Raw genomic sequence first — 17265 nt, 5'->3', positions numbered from 1 at the left:
CATTGTTGTGTGCTCAAAATAACATTAGTCTTTTAATGTTTGATGTGCTGGGAGCCTTGAGGGGAGCCAGAGGGGTTTGAAATGGCGGGGGGGGCGCAGCTCTTGGCATGCACAGGGTCCTTCGAGGGGCTGACGCGGGGCCCTGCCCGGCAGAAGCGCCGCTGCGGGTCGGGAGCCCCATGCGAGCCCAGGGCTGGCTGGGCTCTGCCAGGCTAGGCTCTGCTGGGCTGGGCCCTGCCAGGCTGGGCTCTGCCGGGTGGGCTCTGCCGGCTGGGCTCTGCTGGGTGGGCTCTGCCAGGTGGGCTCTGCTAGGCTGGGCTCTGCCAGGCTGGGCTCTGCCAGGTGGGCTCTGCCAGGCTGGGCTCTGCTGGGCTGGGCTCTGCTGGGTGTGCTCTGCCGGGCTGGGCTCTGCTGGGTGGGCTCTGCCGGGTGGGCTCTGCTGGGTGGGCTCTGCCAGGCTGGGCTCAGCGTGTGGGGTGGGACAAAGCTGCTGCAGCAGCCCGTGGTTGCCACGTGCGCGGCTGTGAAGGTGTGCAATGGCTCCAGCCCGGTTAGCGGATCCCAACAGGAGAGAAAGCAGCGGTTTGCCGTGCAGACCTCGGCCCAGCCGCCCGGCTGGAGCGCGCCTGTGCTGCGCTTTGTTCTGGCAGTGGCTGAAGCCGCAGCCTGGCCCTGGTGTGTCCGCTGCCCTTGGCAATGAGCCGGGTTTCACGTCCAGGGCTTCGGGGACCGCGCGTGGCCTGAGGGGTCACAGAAGCGTGTCGGGGCCTGGGCACCGAGCGCGGCCACGGCAGCCTGCTTAATTGGCTGAATTGGAGGGGCCGTGACCTGCCCACAGAAGCTCGGTGGGTGCGTGGGTGACGCGCAGGACGGTGTTCAGCACGGCAGAGCAGGGCCGGTCGGACACCTGGGAACACCAAGCCCAGGGCCATGTTTTCCCGTCGGCCCCTCAGGTGCAGTTCATGGTCAGGTGCGGGACAGAAGGGGGCTGCCAGGAGTAGCATTTCGGAGCTTGCTCGTTGCAACTCGTTGTACTTTTAAAATGAGTTGCCATTTACATTTTTTGCCAACAGGAAGCTGTGAAAAAGCCCTTGGACTAAACCGTCTCCTTAGGGGGTAAAGCAACCTCCAGTATATTTTAATGGATTCTTGTCAAATTACTGATCAGAATAAATCCAAGTGCTCTTGGAGACTGAATGTTTCTTGTTAAACTCTCCAAAAAAAGAATGGGATTGATTTGGAAATGTCACTTGTGATTTAAAAGCTTAAAGGTGAGAACATCGAGATACAATTAGCGGCAGCTGATTTTTCCTTTATTTACCCCTTGTTGTCTGCATTAAACCGCGATGCCCAGGGGTGAGTTTCTCGGCCGGCAGAGGCAGGACCTGCAGGTCCCGAGGCGGGAGATCTCGGGTGCCGTCCCGGTCACACCGCGTTCGGGTGACAGCAGCGCGAGGTGGACACGTCGCGTTGCCGTCGCCTGTGCCGGTTGTTGAGCAGGCGCTGTAAGTCCTGGAGCTGTCGGTGGTCGGTTCTCCTGTCCGTCCCGTCCGTCCCGTCCGTCCTTGGCCTCGGCACCGCTGGCGCACGCGATGGAGTCATGGGGAGGCGGCAAAACCAGCGATATTTATAGAGTGATTTTGGCAGCCGAAGTCAGCGTGATGAAACGCCCTGTAACGGGGGAGCTCACTGGGTCCTCAGGTCTTGATTTAATTGGATTCTTTCTCAACTGAAGAAGAGAGACATGGTCCTGCAGCTCTGGACTAATTTCCAACATTAGGAAATATTAGTGTGAAATACCATTGTCATAATCTTCTGGAAATACCACCTTTTATCACTCTAGGTATTAGTTTTGAAATACTCCTTTATTTCTCAAAAATAGAATGTGAGCCTATAAATAGAAATCACGTTGTGAATCCAGATTTTAGCTGAAATCACTGGTATAAAGTATTCAAGATACAGTCTTTGAAAGAGTCCGATTGTGACAGTCCACAGTGTTAGAAATACATTGTGCCACCAAACACGTGACGAGACCCGCTCTTTTTCCCATACAGTACATGCAGCCATTGGTGGGGATCGCCCGGTCCTGTCTCCGTCCCGGCTTTGCCCTGATGATGCGCGTTTCTTCTGCTCATATTATCTTTGTCGAATTTGAATAAGATTCAATTTCCTGACATCTAAGGCTCTTTGTGCCCTGCAAATTGTTATCCTTGGTTACAAAAAGGACACGTGGACTCCCCCCGGTAGCCGTGCACAGAGGGACGTGCCGAGGCTGCAGCCCGCTCCGCAGCTCGCGCAGACGCGGACGCGCTGCGGGCACCGTGCCGGCCCCGGCCGCCCTGGGACGCTGTCAGCGTCCTGTCTGCGGTGTCCGGATTTACTCGAGGGGAACACACAAAGAAAATTGGGGGGGGGGCTTAAATCTGGAGCGCTGGAGGGTGTCCCGCGGCGCTCCCTGCCCTGCCAGGGGCTCGCGCCGCAGCGCCTCCCCTCGCACAGCCCCGGTGTTTGCGGAGCCGGCGCGAGGCCGCCCTGATTACCATTTAATGAGGCTTGGTGTTATTGAGGGCCCTTCGGTGTCAGTTCTGCGCTCGTCAGCAAATGGATCTGCCGGGCGGTGCGTGGGGGTGACCCTGGCTCTGCGGGGACCGGGCTGCGCACAGTGCTGCAGCAGGGCTTCCCTTTTGTTTGTTATTTGCTGCTTCAGCCATTGGAATTGAATTTGTGCCCATTAAAACTAAATTAGCGCTGCCTAGAATTTTAAATAGGCTCTGGCGGAGCAGCCTGTTAACTCTATTGGAGCCGTTTCTGCAGATCCTCCTCTACAGGCGCACGATGCACACTGAAAACCACTGCAAAATGTTGATTGTTTGCACGTTCCCAAGGATGATTCGAGTGATGGTTCCAGAGACAATGTATTACGGTTTCGAAAGCCATTAGCGTGGCTCAGAGCTGGTTTTGATTTCCTCTGCTTCACAAAAAAGTGTGGTGTAGAAGTCTCACCAAATGAGTTTGCAGCTCCTCGGGCTGGTGCTGAACGAGTGCCACGAGCTCCAGCACCGGTGCGGCGCTGGTGCCGCCGCTCGGGTCGTCCCGTCCTGGACGCCGGGCAGGACCAGTGGCCTCGGCGGGTCTGGCAGCTCGGGGGGTGAACGGACACCGTGTGTTGGGCTCGCTGCTAAAATAACCGCTGTTGTTCAATAGTGTCAGGTGAGAAAAGAGAAAATGCACCTGAGCAAAATGGTGCATCTTGTTTACAAAGAGTGGAATTTAATTTAAAGCTTATTCTTTGCAGAAAAGAAAAACATGTGCAATCAGCCAGAACCACTCCAGCAGAGTTCGTGAGACACGGCTTGGCCGCCTGTCCCCGGTACCAGCCAGGACCCTCAAATCTGTATTGCACATCTTTCCTGGTTCTGCAGCGGGTGAATGGAGCGTCGCTCTGGCGCTGCGCCGGCATCCCGCGCTCCTCCGCAGCCCAGCGCCGCGCGGTGCCCAGGCGCGCTCCCACCAGGCTCCGTCTTGGCTTTGTTTGCCTTGGCTGCGCGTCTGCGCCTCATAAAACAGCTGGGGAACCTCCTCGTTTGAGCCCAGAGCAGCGGGTCAGCGCTGTACAGACACGGCCGTGGTTGGTTGTTTTTCTTCTGGAGCCAAGTCTGCTCCTGAAATGTCCAAAAAATGCTTTGTGGTTTTCCAGGCCGAGGGAGGCACAGGAACGCGGGGCGCGTTGTTCCCAGGTCCAGAATTACCCGATGCTGCTGCCGCCAGGGCTCCAAGTCACGGGGCAGGGGCTGCCCGCTCATCGCCTGGGATGGCAAGTCTGCATCTCGTGCTCCGTCCTCATCTCGTGATAAAAATGCACTATGGCCATCAATCTACAGTCAGTAAATTCAGCTCCTTTGCTTTTGCAAAGCCAGAGCCCGACCCGCGCTGCTGCCTCGTGTCGGGAGGGGCTGGGAACCGACCCCGCGGCTCAGAGCCGAGCAGCATTTCTTCTAGAATTTGATTAAAAGTGGCCAACATGACTCCTGTGTAAAAGCTTTGAGTCCGTTTAATGCTTCCTGAGTAGATATTAGGAATTATAAAAAGGAATACGACTCTGAGCTTGTCACCTAAACTATGATAATATTCCTTCAAAGCAGGCACATTTGCAAACATTATTAATTACCTGGGGAACAGCTCGGGGTTTAAACTGAATTAAGAGGAGGATGTGTTTTTGTGATTTCAGGTTTGATTGAGAGAGAGAGATGTCTGTGTTCTCAAACAAGGGAGCATTTCTTTGTTACAGACCTGGCAGCAAAATACAGGCAGTTAGTCTGCACCGAGTCCCTCACCCCCCAAAACCAATTTACCGGCAGGGTGTTATGCCAGGAACTACCTGGGGCCAAAATTGCTTTTAACCGTGTTTAGCACAGGCTCCCCTCTCTGGAAAGGCCCAGTGGCTAAACTGTGGCTTGTTTTCCCTGCAGGGCGCTGTGGCCCTTGGCCGGAGCCCTCGGGGTCCGGGTGCCCTCGGGGTCCCACAGAGCCCGCAGTGGGGTGTCGCGGGGCGGGGGCCGGGCGGCTGGGGGGGCAGCAAACCCGCTGCGTGAGGGCAGCGGGACCAGCGCAGCCGCGCGGGGGAAGCGAGAACAAGGCCGGTGTGAGAGCAACGCCACTTAGACCCCCTTAGCCCAGGAAATACCTAGGATCTCTTTTTTCATTATTTTGATTGCTTTTCCTGCCCTCCGTGTAAAGAAAGGATCAGCTTGTCTGAAATGACTGCATCCTAAGCCAAAACCACCAGGCCATCTCACCAGCAGAGCTTTGCCTATCTTAGGGGCACCTGGAGCTGCTTTCAGCCCCAGTTTTGCCGGCATTGCTGCACCTGGGTGCATTTAGAGCAGTCAGGAGAGGCAGCTCCTGTGATACAGGGCACAGGTGTGTGAGCTCTGCACGAAGGTCCCCAGCAGACCCGGGGACACTCAGCACGCGGGGTCCTGCTCCGGCCCGGCTGTGCGGCTGTAGGGTCTCTGCGTCGACACTGAGATTCCTTTTCCTACCAGCCACAGAAACTTGGTTTTTACTTAATTGCAGTGTGCAGGCTGCAATGGAAAATACCCTCTGAAGGTATTGGCTGCGTGGCTCAGCCGTGAGCTGAGGATCTCAGGGAGCTTCGCATGGAAATGGCATCTTCCTTTGGCCCTCGCGCTGCCGCTGCCGCCTGAAGGTAAGGGTTATTCTAGTTCTGCGGTGCTGAAAGCCCCCACCCCTTCGGCAGCGTGCGGCTGGTCGTGAGGAGCCCGCAGCCGCGTCCCTAAATCGCCAAGCGGCCACGGCCCATTTGCTCTCGCAGAGCAAGCTGAAATATTGATTTATCTATTTGGTTTGCAACCAACACCAGGGCTTCGTTATGCCATTCCCTAGGGACGTGCTCCCGCGTGCTTGGGTTTGAAATTAACTCCTCTTACCAAAAAGTGTGCGTGGCTTTGGTTTTAGTTTTGAAGAAAAGCCCTACTCGGCTTGCTGTGCGTTCGCGTGCGGCCTCGGGCTGTTGGGCAGAACACATGGAACCTCCTTCCCCGGAGCTTCACATCCAGCTCTGACCCAGGATCTGGTTTGGGCCTCGGGCGCCGTCTCGGTGTCTGTGGTAAGCTGCTGGGAGCGGAGTTCGGCAGCGGCACGGGCAGAAAGGCGGGGGCAGCCGCGACCCTGGTCTGCCGGGAGGAGGGGAACGCGGGTGCCGCCGCAGCGCAGGGACCCGTTCGAGACAGGAGCGCCAGGCGTTGCGCGTGGCCGCCGGGAGGTTCTTACCGGAATGATCTGCCCGCGCTTGCAATTGCGAGGCCTGGGCTGAGCTCTGCGCTGCCTGGCGGGTGGCCCTGCCCTTCAGCAGTTTCCCTTCAGGTCAAAAGGAAAGGGAAATATATGGGAAATAGGAAGAGGCGGAAGCTAAGAAGGTACATCAGGTTTGAGGAGTCTCATAACAAGTTGACAGATAAAGAGGCTGTCCGTTTGATTGCCTGGGACTTGCCCCATGGCAATGAACACAAAGTGTGTTTGCTCATAAAGCCCAAACAATGTTCATGATTGTTTATCAAAGCATGTTCAGGAAATAACAGTAAGTAAGCGTTAAAGTTCGTGCAAGTGCTGCTTATCCTGAGGTTTCCTTCTGGACCAGCTGTGTGTTCCGGCTCCCTGGCCATGCTTAGCTCTCCGTTCCCCACACACAAAATGCATTATTAAAGTGCACTTAAGCAGCACACAGCAAATGGCTTCCCTGCTCAGCCGGAGCAGAGCTGGCTGCCTCGGCTGCTGCCAGCCACGGTCGGCTGCTGGAACAGGAGACATGATGAACTGTGGGGTTCCAGCTCTGACCCAGGATCTGGTTTGGGCCTCGGGCGCCGTCTCGGTGTCTGTGGTAAGCTGCTGGGAGCGGAGTTCGGCAGCGGCACGGGCAGAAAGGCGGGGGCAGCCGCGACCCTGGCGGAATGTGCTTAAAATGAAGATGTTGCTGTTGAATAGGAAAAGAGAGAAGAGTGGAAGGCCCTGGGCCAAAGGTCCTTGGTGACATGGGGCTATTATGTGGTGTTATTTGAAGAACAGTGCAGCCCAGTGACTAAACGGTGTCTGTCACCTCATTCCAGGGTGCCAGGGTCAGATGGGGCAGGGCATTGTAATGTAGGACTGAGGGGTCCCACACCGCAAAGAGTTACAGGTCGCTGTTTTGCTGGATTCAGCCTAAACATACAGGAGATTACTCCTCGGGATTATTTAAACAAAATTAAGGTTGTTCTCCGGGTTTACTGGCAGCCTTGCGACGGATCTGGGATCAGGGGATCCCGTCTGCCCCGGACGCCCCCTGTGCCCGCACGGAGCCGGCGGAGCCAGCGCCCGCCCCCTGCCCCGGGACTAGGAGCGGACGGACGGACAGACGGACGGGCTTTCCTGCGCTTAGAGTCAGTTATTCCAGCTGAGAAACCAGGGCGTGGAATATATGTCGGCACCACACAGACACTTTCCAAATCACCACAATCAAGCTTAAATTCTTCTTATTCTGCACTGTAAACCTGTTCTAAAGTAGGTTAGTGGATCAGAGCAGATCTGCTCTATATTATTTATAGGTTGTTTCCTTCCGGTTCTTGCTGCCTGGCTGGATGCTGCTGGAGAGGACTCCATGTTCGCAGCCCTCCTCTTTGCTGCAGCTTTAACACTTGCTATTTTTGTCTGTAGGAATCCCTTCTCCCCAGCTCCCTTTTCTGCTAAAATCAGCACACTGGCAGTGCTGAAAGTCTTTCATCGCTTGCCGTGCCAGGGTCTGAACACGCTGAGAAGCGCCGTGCTGTTTGGTGAGCGGGGGCGCCGCGGCAGCGCCAGCGCGGGTGCTCGGCCGCCGTCCCTTGGGGAAACGCCGCGTTCCTCCCCACCAGGACGCCTCGGCCGGGCTGTTCTGCACAAGCCCTGCTGCCCGGTGAGCCGGGCGACCTTTCAGGAGCGTTGGCAGCAGCAGAACTGGGCTTTGGCTTCGAGGACACCCCAGTCCAGCAGGCTGGAGCAGCCGGCGCGGGGCTGCCCTCTCACAGCGCGCGGCGCGAGCCCTCGTCGCTTTCAAGGAGCTCTCATAATTTAAACCCACTGTCAGGTGAAGAGGCTCCACACAGCAGCCAAATGTGATAGGCAGGGTACGGCTGCATCATTTATGAAACTGCATTTCTTTTTGATGAGATTTTGAGTCTAAAAGCTCTGGGAGGGGTGTGCTGGTTTTTTATTGCATCTCTGAACTCACATTATCTCACGTTCTGAGGGCACAGTCTGTGCTTGCAAAAAAATTAAATAAAAAATTAAGAAAACACAGAAGTGCAGGCTGGGGTGGTTGTTGCTGCGCGAGCGCTCCCGGGCCAGCGCGGCGCGGGGTGAGCGGCTCCCGCGCGTCTCAGCGGAGAGCTCCGGGGATCGGGCTCTGCGTCGCAGCGGGACGTGGGCTCCGGCTGCTGCCAGGGACCGCGCGCCCGTCCCGGCCGGGACTGCGCGCCCTGCTGTTCGGTGTCTCTGAGCCAGGCCCTGTTTCATGTGCCGTGTTTCATGTCTGGCTGCAGCTCGGTCTCTGGAAGTCGGGATCTTCCTGCCGGGCGTCCCGTGGCCCCGGCTCGAGCAGCCCCGTGAAACTCCGCACAAGGGGGCTCCCAGCCACGCCGTCACCTGGGGAAGGACGTGGATTTGGGGTCGGGGTGGCCCATCTCTCGCACGCCAACATGGGCATGGGCAGCATTGCTTCAAGTAAATGTCAGCACATCAGCCCAGCCCGTCTGGTTTGCACTGCGGCGGTGCGTGCGCGGTGCTCCTGTGTGGGAGGCAGACTGCTCTTGGCACACGGGTTCCCTTTTTGAGCAGCTTATTCTGAGAAAATTATTGCAGTTTGAGGTCGGAGAGGCTGATGTCACCAACCGTACTAATGTGTAAGGATTTGGGAGACTTGCTGATGTTTTCTGGAGATAAACCACTAGAAATTGGGAAAATGTTATGAAACTGCAGCCCAAGTTCCTGTTCCCTTATCTCTGCGTGAGCGTTATCGAGAGTTTAAAATGTGTGTGTGATAAAGTGCTTCATGGAGCCGTTGCAGGGGTGATGTGTCCTGAGGAGCATCTCCGGGTCCCTGTGCCCGGGAGAGCCCTGGAGAGCCCTGGAGAGCCCTGGAGAGCCCTGGAGAGCGCTGGAGAGCCCTGGAGAGCGCTGGAGAGCGCTGGAGAGCGCTCCTGGCCGCGGCGGGGCAGGACGTCCCCGAGCGCTCCGCTGCTGAGAGGAGCGTTTCCGCAGGGGAGTGTGCCCAGCTGGCTGTCATTTATGCTCCTTTAAGCTAGCGTGATATCACCTCCTGTGTTGTGTGGGCTGTGATTAGTTGAAAAATATTTATTTATTTTAAATTTGTGGCAATGCGTCCTCTAAGGTCCTAATGTACTGTGGGATCATTTGTGACTTGCGGGGTGTCGGCTCGAGCCGCCTGTTGAGGTGCCCGCGACACTGAGCAGCACTCAGGGCTTTCCGATCTGATGGGGTTTGGTCATCAAGCAGGGAGGTAATACCCAATACTCAATAAAAACCCTAAATCTGGCCTGTGAAAAGGAATGAGTTGTTTCTGAAGCGCTTCAGCATTGAGGTACGTATAAATGGAATTATTGGGCGAGGGGTGGGCTCCTGACACAGAGGTGGCAGCTTCCCTCGAGCACTAACCATGTGCGATGCCTGAGCCGAGCACCCTTCAGAGCTGCTTAAGAGCTTCTCTTTTCCATTTTGGTGAGATCTTTCTAAATTATACATTAAACTTATCAGGGTGAGTAATGCATCACAGCTTCCCCGTGTCAGACCTAATGTGACTTGCTCGTCTGCAGCTTTGTGTTTGCCTTTCTCTTCTGTTTATCCTCAGGCTCTGTGCTGGAGCAAACCCGGCTCCCCGTGCCGCCCACAGTCTGTGCAGGGGCGCCGTGTGAGAGGCCGTGGGGCGCCGTGTGGGGCGCTGTGTGGGGCGCCGTGTTTGGGGCCGTGGGGCGCCGTGTGGGGTGCCGTGTTTGGGGCCGTGGGGCGCCGTGTTTGGGGCCGTGGGGCGCTGTGTGGGGCGCCGTGTGTGGGGCCGTGGGGCGCCGTGTGGGGCGCTGTGTGAGAGGCCGTGGGGCGCCGTGTGGGGCGCTGTGTGCGGGGCCGTGGGGCGCCGTGTGGGGCGCCGTGTTTGGGGCCGTGGGGTGCTGTGTGTGGGGCCGTGGGGCGCCGTGTTTGGGGCCGTGGGGCGCCGTGTGGGGCGCTGTGTGTGGGGCCGTGGGGCGCCGTGTGGGGCGCTGTGTGAGAGGCCGTGGGGCGCCATGTGGGGTGCTGTACCTGTTTCTTTGGCCGTGTCACGCTCCACCGTGCAGGTGGTTTGCAGGACTGTTTCAAGCACTCCTGGTATATTGTTTGCTTCATTTTATTCTGATGTATATATAAATAACTGGATGTCGTTAGCAGGTCGCAGCCACTCCTGGGTCATACCCATCAGTGTTCCTCTGCTCCTTTCTTTCAGACGTCAGTGGGCGGATGTGGGACTGTTCTTTTAATAGGTGCAGTCACTCCAGTCTCTTCAGCACCTGAGCGTGTTCTGAGCAGCAGCCAGCGTCAGCTATGTGTGTCACCCCTTCACCTTTCTGTGTTTACATTTCTGTAGCAAAACACGGTATGTTTTCAGCAAAATTAATCAGTATAATTATACATGATTTCCAATGTCAGGTTCAGCTGAAACACTGATTTAGGGTGGTGATTAGCCCTATCAGAAGCAACGAGGATGGAGAGCTAATCTGTGCCTAAAACTGTTCTATTGAAAGGTGCCGTTTATACTCTATTCATAAATTGAATATTTCCTCTGAACCCCCCCAATCAATTTGAATGGAAAATACATTTATAGTAGGTGGCAGCGCACCTTGTTTGTTTCGGATTGGCGCTTTGCTGCCGTTCGCAGGGGCGCCTGTGCAGACAGAAAGGGGCTGAGCGGAGTGTGTTCGTTTATTAACAGGACCCCTGCACCTTCGTATTTGGCTGAGGTTACATCGAATGAGATCTCAAAATGATTTAAATCTGCATGGTCTTCATCATCTCTGATCCCCACGGAAGTTCGAGTCCCGTGCGCCGCGCTGACGAGTGCTGCGGGAGCACAGCGCCCCGGCGCTGCCCTGCGGAGTGCCCGTGCGGCTTGTTCTGGGTCCGGAAGCCCTGCGGGGCTCCCGAGGCGCGGTCGGGGTTCGTTACAGACGCGAACGTGGAAGAGTCATGGAGGTGCCGATTGTTCTCCATTTCCAGCATGCAGCCTTTCAGAATCGCGAGCATTTTAAAGACTGCAGGCTCCAAGAGTGATTAATTTGCTATTTTACTCCTTTAGAAAGTGCAATTATATAGAAACAAAGTTCCCGCATCGTAAAAAAAGTTCAGATCAATTAAAACAATTTACTTTGTTACTAATGATTTCAGGCCGTTGTAGTTTATTGCTAAAGAAGTGACTCCAGAGCGTGATGGCTCGGAGGGCACGCAGAGGGACGGGAGCGGGTTCCTGGGCGGGTTGGGTTCGGGTTTGGTTCGGGGTTTGTTCGGGTTCTCTCCGCGAAGCGCCGGGGCCGGCGCAGCCCGGGGGCTCCGGGAGCGCGGGGCTCGGTTCCCCAGCGACACCTGCACAGCCTTGCTCCTCCACCCTGTATTACGGGCTTTGAAAAGCTGTTTGGTTGGGGTTTCCCAGATTATTTCAGTTACAAATAAAATCCAGGGTTTTTTCCATATGCAGACAAACAGAATTACCAAGGTGAGTGCATCCCTTTGGCAGCCGTGAGGAGTCACCGGTGGCACAGAATGGTCTGCGCTGTGTTTGGCGGAGACAAGAACTTAAACAGCAATTACTGAGCAGCTGCAAATATATGCTGTGAAATCTTTTGAATGGTCTTTCAAAATGGTCCTTTTTTAGTGGAACTCAATGGTGTTAAAAAACTAGGAGTCAGTGCTGGTGTTGTCAGGGTCTCACTTATCCTGGGGACAAGTCTGCTGCGGCTTCAATTTGCCAGCCGGTGAAATGGGCTGTCACGCGGCGGGGACAGCCAGATCCGTCAAGCTCCACACGGTTTTCCTTTATTAGTTCTATTGGTTTTATTGCCCTTCTTGTGCTCTGAGGGATGATGGTTGTTTAGTGACAAGAACCTGGAAAATCATTCAAGTTGACAATGCGTTTTAGATTTCATTTTTTCCTTGTGTCTCTATCTATAAAAAAGAACGACTTGACGACACGGCGAACCGAGCGGGGGCTTGTGCTGAGGCCTCGCCTCCGGGTTCAGGGCTCTGCGCCTGTCGCCGTCCCCGTCACCCCCGCGGGGTGTTCGGCCCTCAGTCTGTGACACTGGAAACTCGGGTTTCCCAGACGCACCAGCGCCTGAGCTGCCAAGAAACCTTTGATGCGCCCCCACCCTCCCCAGCGCTCACCAGCGTACACGTTCCCCTGTTGAACGCCCAGTGTTCCCGTGTCTGGCGCTGGAGGTGCCGCCCTCTGCTGCGTTCCGGGGCGTCTGAGCAGGCCCCGGGCTGCGCGGCTGGGTCGGGGCGCTGGCGGGCAGGCGCGCGATGGTTGGCCCCGCGGAGCAGTGCGCAGCTGTCCCGAAATGGAGCGGCCTCTCTGCCTTCGCAGGTGTTGTGAAGGGTGCAGTGTTCTCGGCTCTGTGTGTTCTTTTCTCTGGCCAACGTGAGAGTGCAGCAGCACTCAACTTAGAAAATGTCTCAACTTCAGAGGCGTTTTTGGGGAGTAAATATAAAAAATAGAAAAAACAAGTAATTTCTTCATGTAACGGCAAATGCATTGCTATTTGCTACACTCTTCAGAAGGCATTGCTGAAACTTCAATGTTGTTATTAGAGCACACTATGGAATAAAAAGGTCGTGGAAAATCTCCAAAGGAACAAGGCGAGACGCAGCTGTGGAGTTACCAAAGAAGCTGGTAACTCTGCAGCACGTCTCCAACCATTTATCTGACAAATTTGCTCTCGCTACTTTAAAATCTAATGGGATGTGGCGTCAGCATCTGTCATCGGCTCAGCCTGAGCCCGCGGGCTCGGCAAAGCTCACCTTCCTCTGCCCGAACCGTCGCAGCTCTGGAGGCGGTTGCTGCGCTGTCGTCCACGCAGACACGACCGCCTGCTCGCTGCAGCGGGCTTGAGGCCGGCGGGTTGGGGTGAAGCCCATTCGATGTAGCCAGGTTGGAGCACCCTGATTCCCCATCACTAATAACAATTATAACATCTCGAGTTAGCAGCCAGGTTGCTTATTCTGCCTTGGGGATCTGAGGCAGGACAGGCGCACTGTCCTGTTCCCTGCTCTCTTCTCTTGGTGTGTGAAAGAGACACGTGGGACAGAGAGACCTGCGGTGGGGAAGAGGTGCCCGGACGCAGCGTGCGCCTCCTCGGAGCTCCGAGTTGCGTCAGCAGCCCGTGCAGCGCGGCGGCTGCGGCACCGGTTCGGCCGTTACTGCTTCTGGATAATGTGTACACTTTCACTATCACATAGTTTTCCTCCTTCATTTTTCATGAGAACTGGCACTAGATTAATGTTCGAGCCATGGAAGAAACGTAACACCATGCCAGTCTGATTTATTGACCACTTAGTGCTGATGAAGCTGCAAACAAGAATCAGACAGATGTTGCAGCTGCATTTTTCTATATCAAAACTAACAGCTTATTTTGTTTTTTTAACCACTTCTCGTGTCATCTCCTGCTTACCCGGCAGCACCGGCGCAGCGGGACAAGCTCCTGTGGCCACCGGCAGGACGCGACGCCGCAGCGCGCGGGGCCCGGCCGGGCCGGTGGCGGCAGCTTTGGCTGCGCCGGTGCAGCAGGTGGCTCCACGGGGCTCGGGGACGCTCTGCCGCGCCGTCTAGTCCCCGCGCCGTGTGTCCCCGCGCCGTGTGTCCCCGCGCCGTGTGTCCCCACGCCGTGTGTCCCCGCGCCGTGTGTCCCCGCGCCGTGTGTCCCCACGCCGTGTGTCCCCGCGCCGTGTGTCCCCGCGCCGTGTGTCCCCACACCGTGTGTCCCCACGCCGTGTGTCCCCGCGCCGTCTGTCCCCACACCGTGTGTCCCCATGCCATGTGTCCCCGCGCCACTGTCCACCCGCTGCTCCAACCCTCGGCGGTTTCATAAGCAAGTGCTGCCATTAGCACAACCTTTGCAAACGGATGATGGCTTGTGCTCCCCCTCCCCCTTGGAACAGGGCTCTAACAGCATTAATGAAACATTAGGGTTTTAATTACACCATTATCGTATTTATTTTTATAAATAATTCCAAAGCAGTCATTAAAGTTTGTGAACTTAGGAGTAAATGACTTAAGGGAAAGAAATCAGCTTCTCAATCTCGTTATTATCTATTGTACAATCTCCCTGGGACGCTGGTGGGAGCTGGCGGAGTTGTTGCTGTTAGGATGATTCATTTACGCACAGGGCGGTAACGCTGCTGAGCTCCCCGCGTGGAGCGCGGGGGCGGTGGGGCAGGGCCGCAGCGCAGCGGGGCGTCCCCCGCGTCCCCTCGGCCCCTCGAGCGCGGGGGAGGGGGGCGCCGTGAACAGCCCCGCGGCAGCGAGCGCCGTGCGCTTCTGCGCAGGACGTGGGCTCAGTCCCGACCTTCATTGCAAAGCTGCAAGACCTTCAGAAGAGAAGAAGTGTCGGGCTTGTCTGAAAAGGGCCTGTCCTTGGGGCGCTGCGGTGCTGTTCGAGAGCCTCTTTGCTCTTCCCTCCCGCTCTCTGCTGCCCCATGGAAAGCGTGGCTGTTGCAGGTGTTCTCGGGTGGATTTCTGTGTATTTGAAATAGCCCAGTGTGGACCGGGACCGATGAAAGCGTTGGACCAAACAGACCACATGTCCCTTTAAGCAAAGCAAATCAGCTGGTGTTTGCTGGGACTGTTTGCAGGACGCTCACGAGTATTCGGTGTCGTACGGGTTGGAAAAGCGCTCGAGGGGCGAGGGGAGGCGCCCGCAAACTGTCGTGCGTCATCTTCTGCCACCTCTTCTGAAGAGCAGCTCCGATTCGGGGAGGTCTGGTACACGCTGGGATCTAACTGTGGTGCTTGCTGTCGTGGTGTTAGCCGGGCGGGCGGAGGCAGAGCCCCAGCAGAGGGGCCCGAGGACGTGACGTTGTCTGTGCTCTCCCCGCAGAACCCGGACATCGTGCTGGTGCACTACCTGAACGTCCCTGCCATCGAGGACTGCGGGAAGCCCTGCGGCCCCATCTTATGCTCAATAAACACAGACAAGAAGGAATGGGCGAAGTGGACAAAAGAGGAGCTCATCGGACAGCTCAAACCCATGTGTGAGTATCTGGAGGCTGCTTTGCTCTTTGGCTTTACAGAGGGTTAAAATCTCTGTTTATGGGTACATGTCCTGGGAAAGGTATCCTTAGAAATGTAGCTAAAATAAAAGCTTTAGATTCTGGTCAGACCTAGAAAACAACGAGGACGTGGATAACGGTGTTCAGGGAGCACAGAGGGGCACTGCTCGCCAAGAAGCCATCAGATTTGGTTCCAGTATTGGGCGTGCCATGAGGTTCTGGAGCCAAGCACATTAGTTTCATCACATTTTTGCATTAATCGCATTCTTTCACAGCCTTCACAGTTTGATCGCCTGATGTTCCCAAATTTCTCTGGCCTAAAGCAGGTTTGTCAGTGACTTACTCAAAGTGTCGTGCGTGGTGCTGGTCAGGTGACAGTCTCACCCTGTCCCTGTTCGTGTTGTGGTTCCTCTAGTGTTGTTCCTCTGGAGCTGGAAGCTGCATGAGGCTTTTGTCGATTCTTTGGTTTCCTTGGTTGCTGTTTTTCATAAGCACGTCGCGTTTTGGACGGTGCGCGGTGGCGCAGCCGGGCTGTGCGTGGGGGTCCCGGGACAGGTGCTGCCCTGCAGGGAGGTTTTTCACCCTGTTCCCGACTGTTGTGTCGTTCGGAGTTGGGAGGATAAGCTGGCACCAGTTCTGCCTCTGGGGACAATGCCTCCTCCTGCCCAGGGGTCAGTGACGCGCTGAGCACAAGGGCTGTTTGCTCAGCCCTGGTGTCAGAGCTTGTGGCCTCTGTCGGAGCGCGGGGCGGCGCGGCAGCGGGTTCCCTCGGCCGCGCGGTGCGGCAGGGACAGAGGCAGCGTGCAGACAAATACCCCAGGCTGGTTTTCCTGAAAAGCGGGGGGTTTGCTCGCATTCTCGCATTTGTAATTCACTCGGTTGCCTCCTCGCAGCCCAGCGCGTCGTCCCAGAGCCCGCCCGGCTCCAGCGAGGCCCCGGCCCCTGCGCCCAGCCGTGTCACCCGTCACAGAGCGCAGCCCGGCTGAGACGGGCGCTGCTCACGGCTGCAGCAGACGATTCCCCTCTCCTTCCAGACCAGGAGACGTCTCAGAGCTGTGGTCAGGGAGCACAGGGGGCTGCGAAGCCTCCACCGAAACCTCTGCAGACCGGTGACAATCTGACTGTCGGCAGCATCCTAACTGGTTGAATAAAAGGGTCATTGCGTGTGTTGCTTCTGTATGACTGCAGCCTTTCGGGACAGTTGTGCAAAATGAGTAGCAATAGTAGATGGAGATTCTGTGGGAGCGTTGTCTGAGACACCTGTAAGTCATTTTGGGATGCCTGGTGTGAAGAATGGGCCTCAGTTTGGCGTCGCTCTCAGTTTTCTCCGCCTCTCGTGCCCTGTTATGGGCTTGCTTGGAGATTTCTGTGAACAGATTAGCAGGTGTCCTCTGAGGCAGCTGGTGGTAAAAGCAAAATGCAGTGGCAGAATCCAGCACAGCAGAATTCTGTGAATAAGCTCCATATGATCAGCAAATTGTGGGCCAGCTCCTGTTGAGGATTTCTCCAAATCGTCCCCATTTGGCACTCTCACCCCTCGGCCGGCAGAGCGCGAGTTACATGCTCACAGCTGGTGCTGCGCTGCAGTCCTCGTTTCAGGTCTGCTATAATTAAGACCTGTCTTTCTTGGGGAAAAAAGCTTTTTTCATTGCTCTGCTGTTCATAAACTGGTGGCTTGTGCTGCGGCTGCTGCTTGCAGCCGGGAAGCTGTGGGTGTCGCCGCACCCCTTTGGGCACAGGCAGCTCGAGTTCTCTGTGCTGCCCGTGGGCAGGGACCATCCAGGGCTCCGGGAGGTGACCTGGACCTGTGTCCCCACGTTGTCACACTGCAGCGGGCACTGGGCGCTTCAGCCTCGGATGAAGTTTGGGTACAGTGATCGGCACTAATCCGGTCCGAAGCGCTTGAGCTGCCGGGTGTTTCGAGCTCCGTTAGCGCTGGCGCTCAGCGCTGCGGGGGCTGCCCCGCCCGGCCGCGGGGGCTTCGCGCAAAACCGCCCGGCGAGATTCGTGCTTAAAAACACGGGATAGAGCGACCCGTGGAGGGCGGCGGGAAGCCCGGGGTCCGGACCGCGGGTCGGACTGGGGTCTTCTGAGGTGCCTTCCGATCCGACATTCTGCGATCCGGTGATTCTGAGTGGGCGGGGCCCCCGCCCCGGCCCCGCCCCCAGCGGCCGTTCCTGATCCGCGGGCGCCCCCTGGCGTTTGAATTGTAACTGATCAGGAAACACCGGGGGCGTCTGACCAGAAATCGGATTAAAATACCTCCCAGAATTGCTGCTGAGCTTCAATATTTTTTCCTCTTTTTATTTTTCTTTGCGTTCCCACATTAGGACTGTATTTAATCAAAGGTGGTTCTACAGTGATTTCACTTTTCCAACCGCTAAGAAACAGGAAGAGCGTGTGTGTATATGCTTCTTTCTTAAC

The 17265-nt window shown here is 56.4% G+C and overlaps 1 protein-coding gene across 17 annotated transcripts in view; it reads left to right on the top strand.

Moving 5' to 3' along the window:
* The window catches only part of CAMTA1 (calmodulin binding transcription activator 1), a 156796-nt gene that overhangs the window by 97190 nt on the left and 42341 nt on the right, over positions 1 to 17265 (top strand). For all 17 annotated transcript variants that reach the window (XM_065037714.1, XM_065037726.1, XM_065037718.1 and 14 more), the window contains one exon: positions 14670 to 14823. In XM_065037714.1, the coding sequence (XP_064893786.1) occupies positions 14670 to 14823 (154 nt within the window). The remainder of the gene's footprint in view (positions 1 to 14669; positions 14824 to 17265) is intronic.

Source organism: Columba livia, chromosome 21 (assembly GCF_036013475.1).
Source record: "Columba livia isolate bColLiv1 breed racing homer chromosome 21, bColLiv1.pat.W.v2, whole genome shotgun sequence".
Lineage (NCBI taxonomy): Eukaryota > Metazoa > Chordata > Aves > Columbiformes > Columbidae > Columba > Columba livia.
Note: the sequence above shows the minus strand (reverse complement) of the source record. Positions and strands in the feature narration are given on the sequence as shown.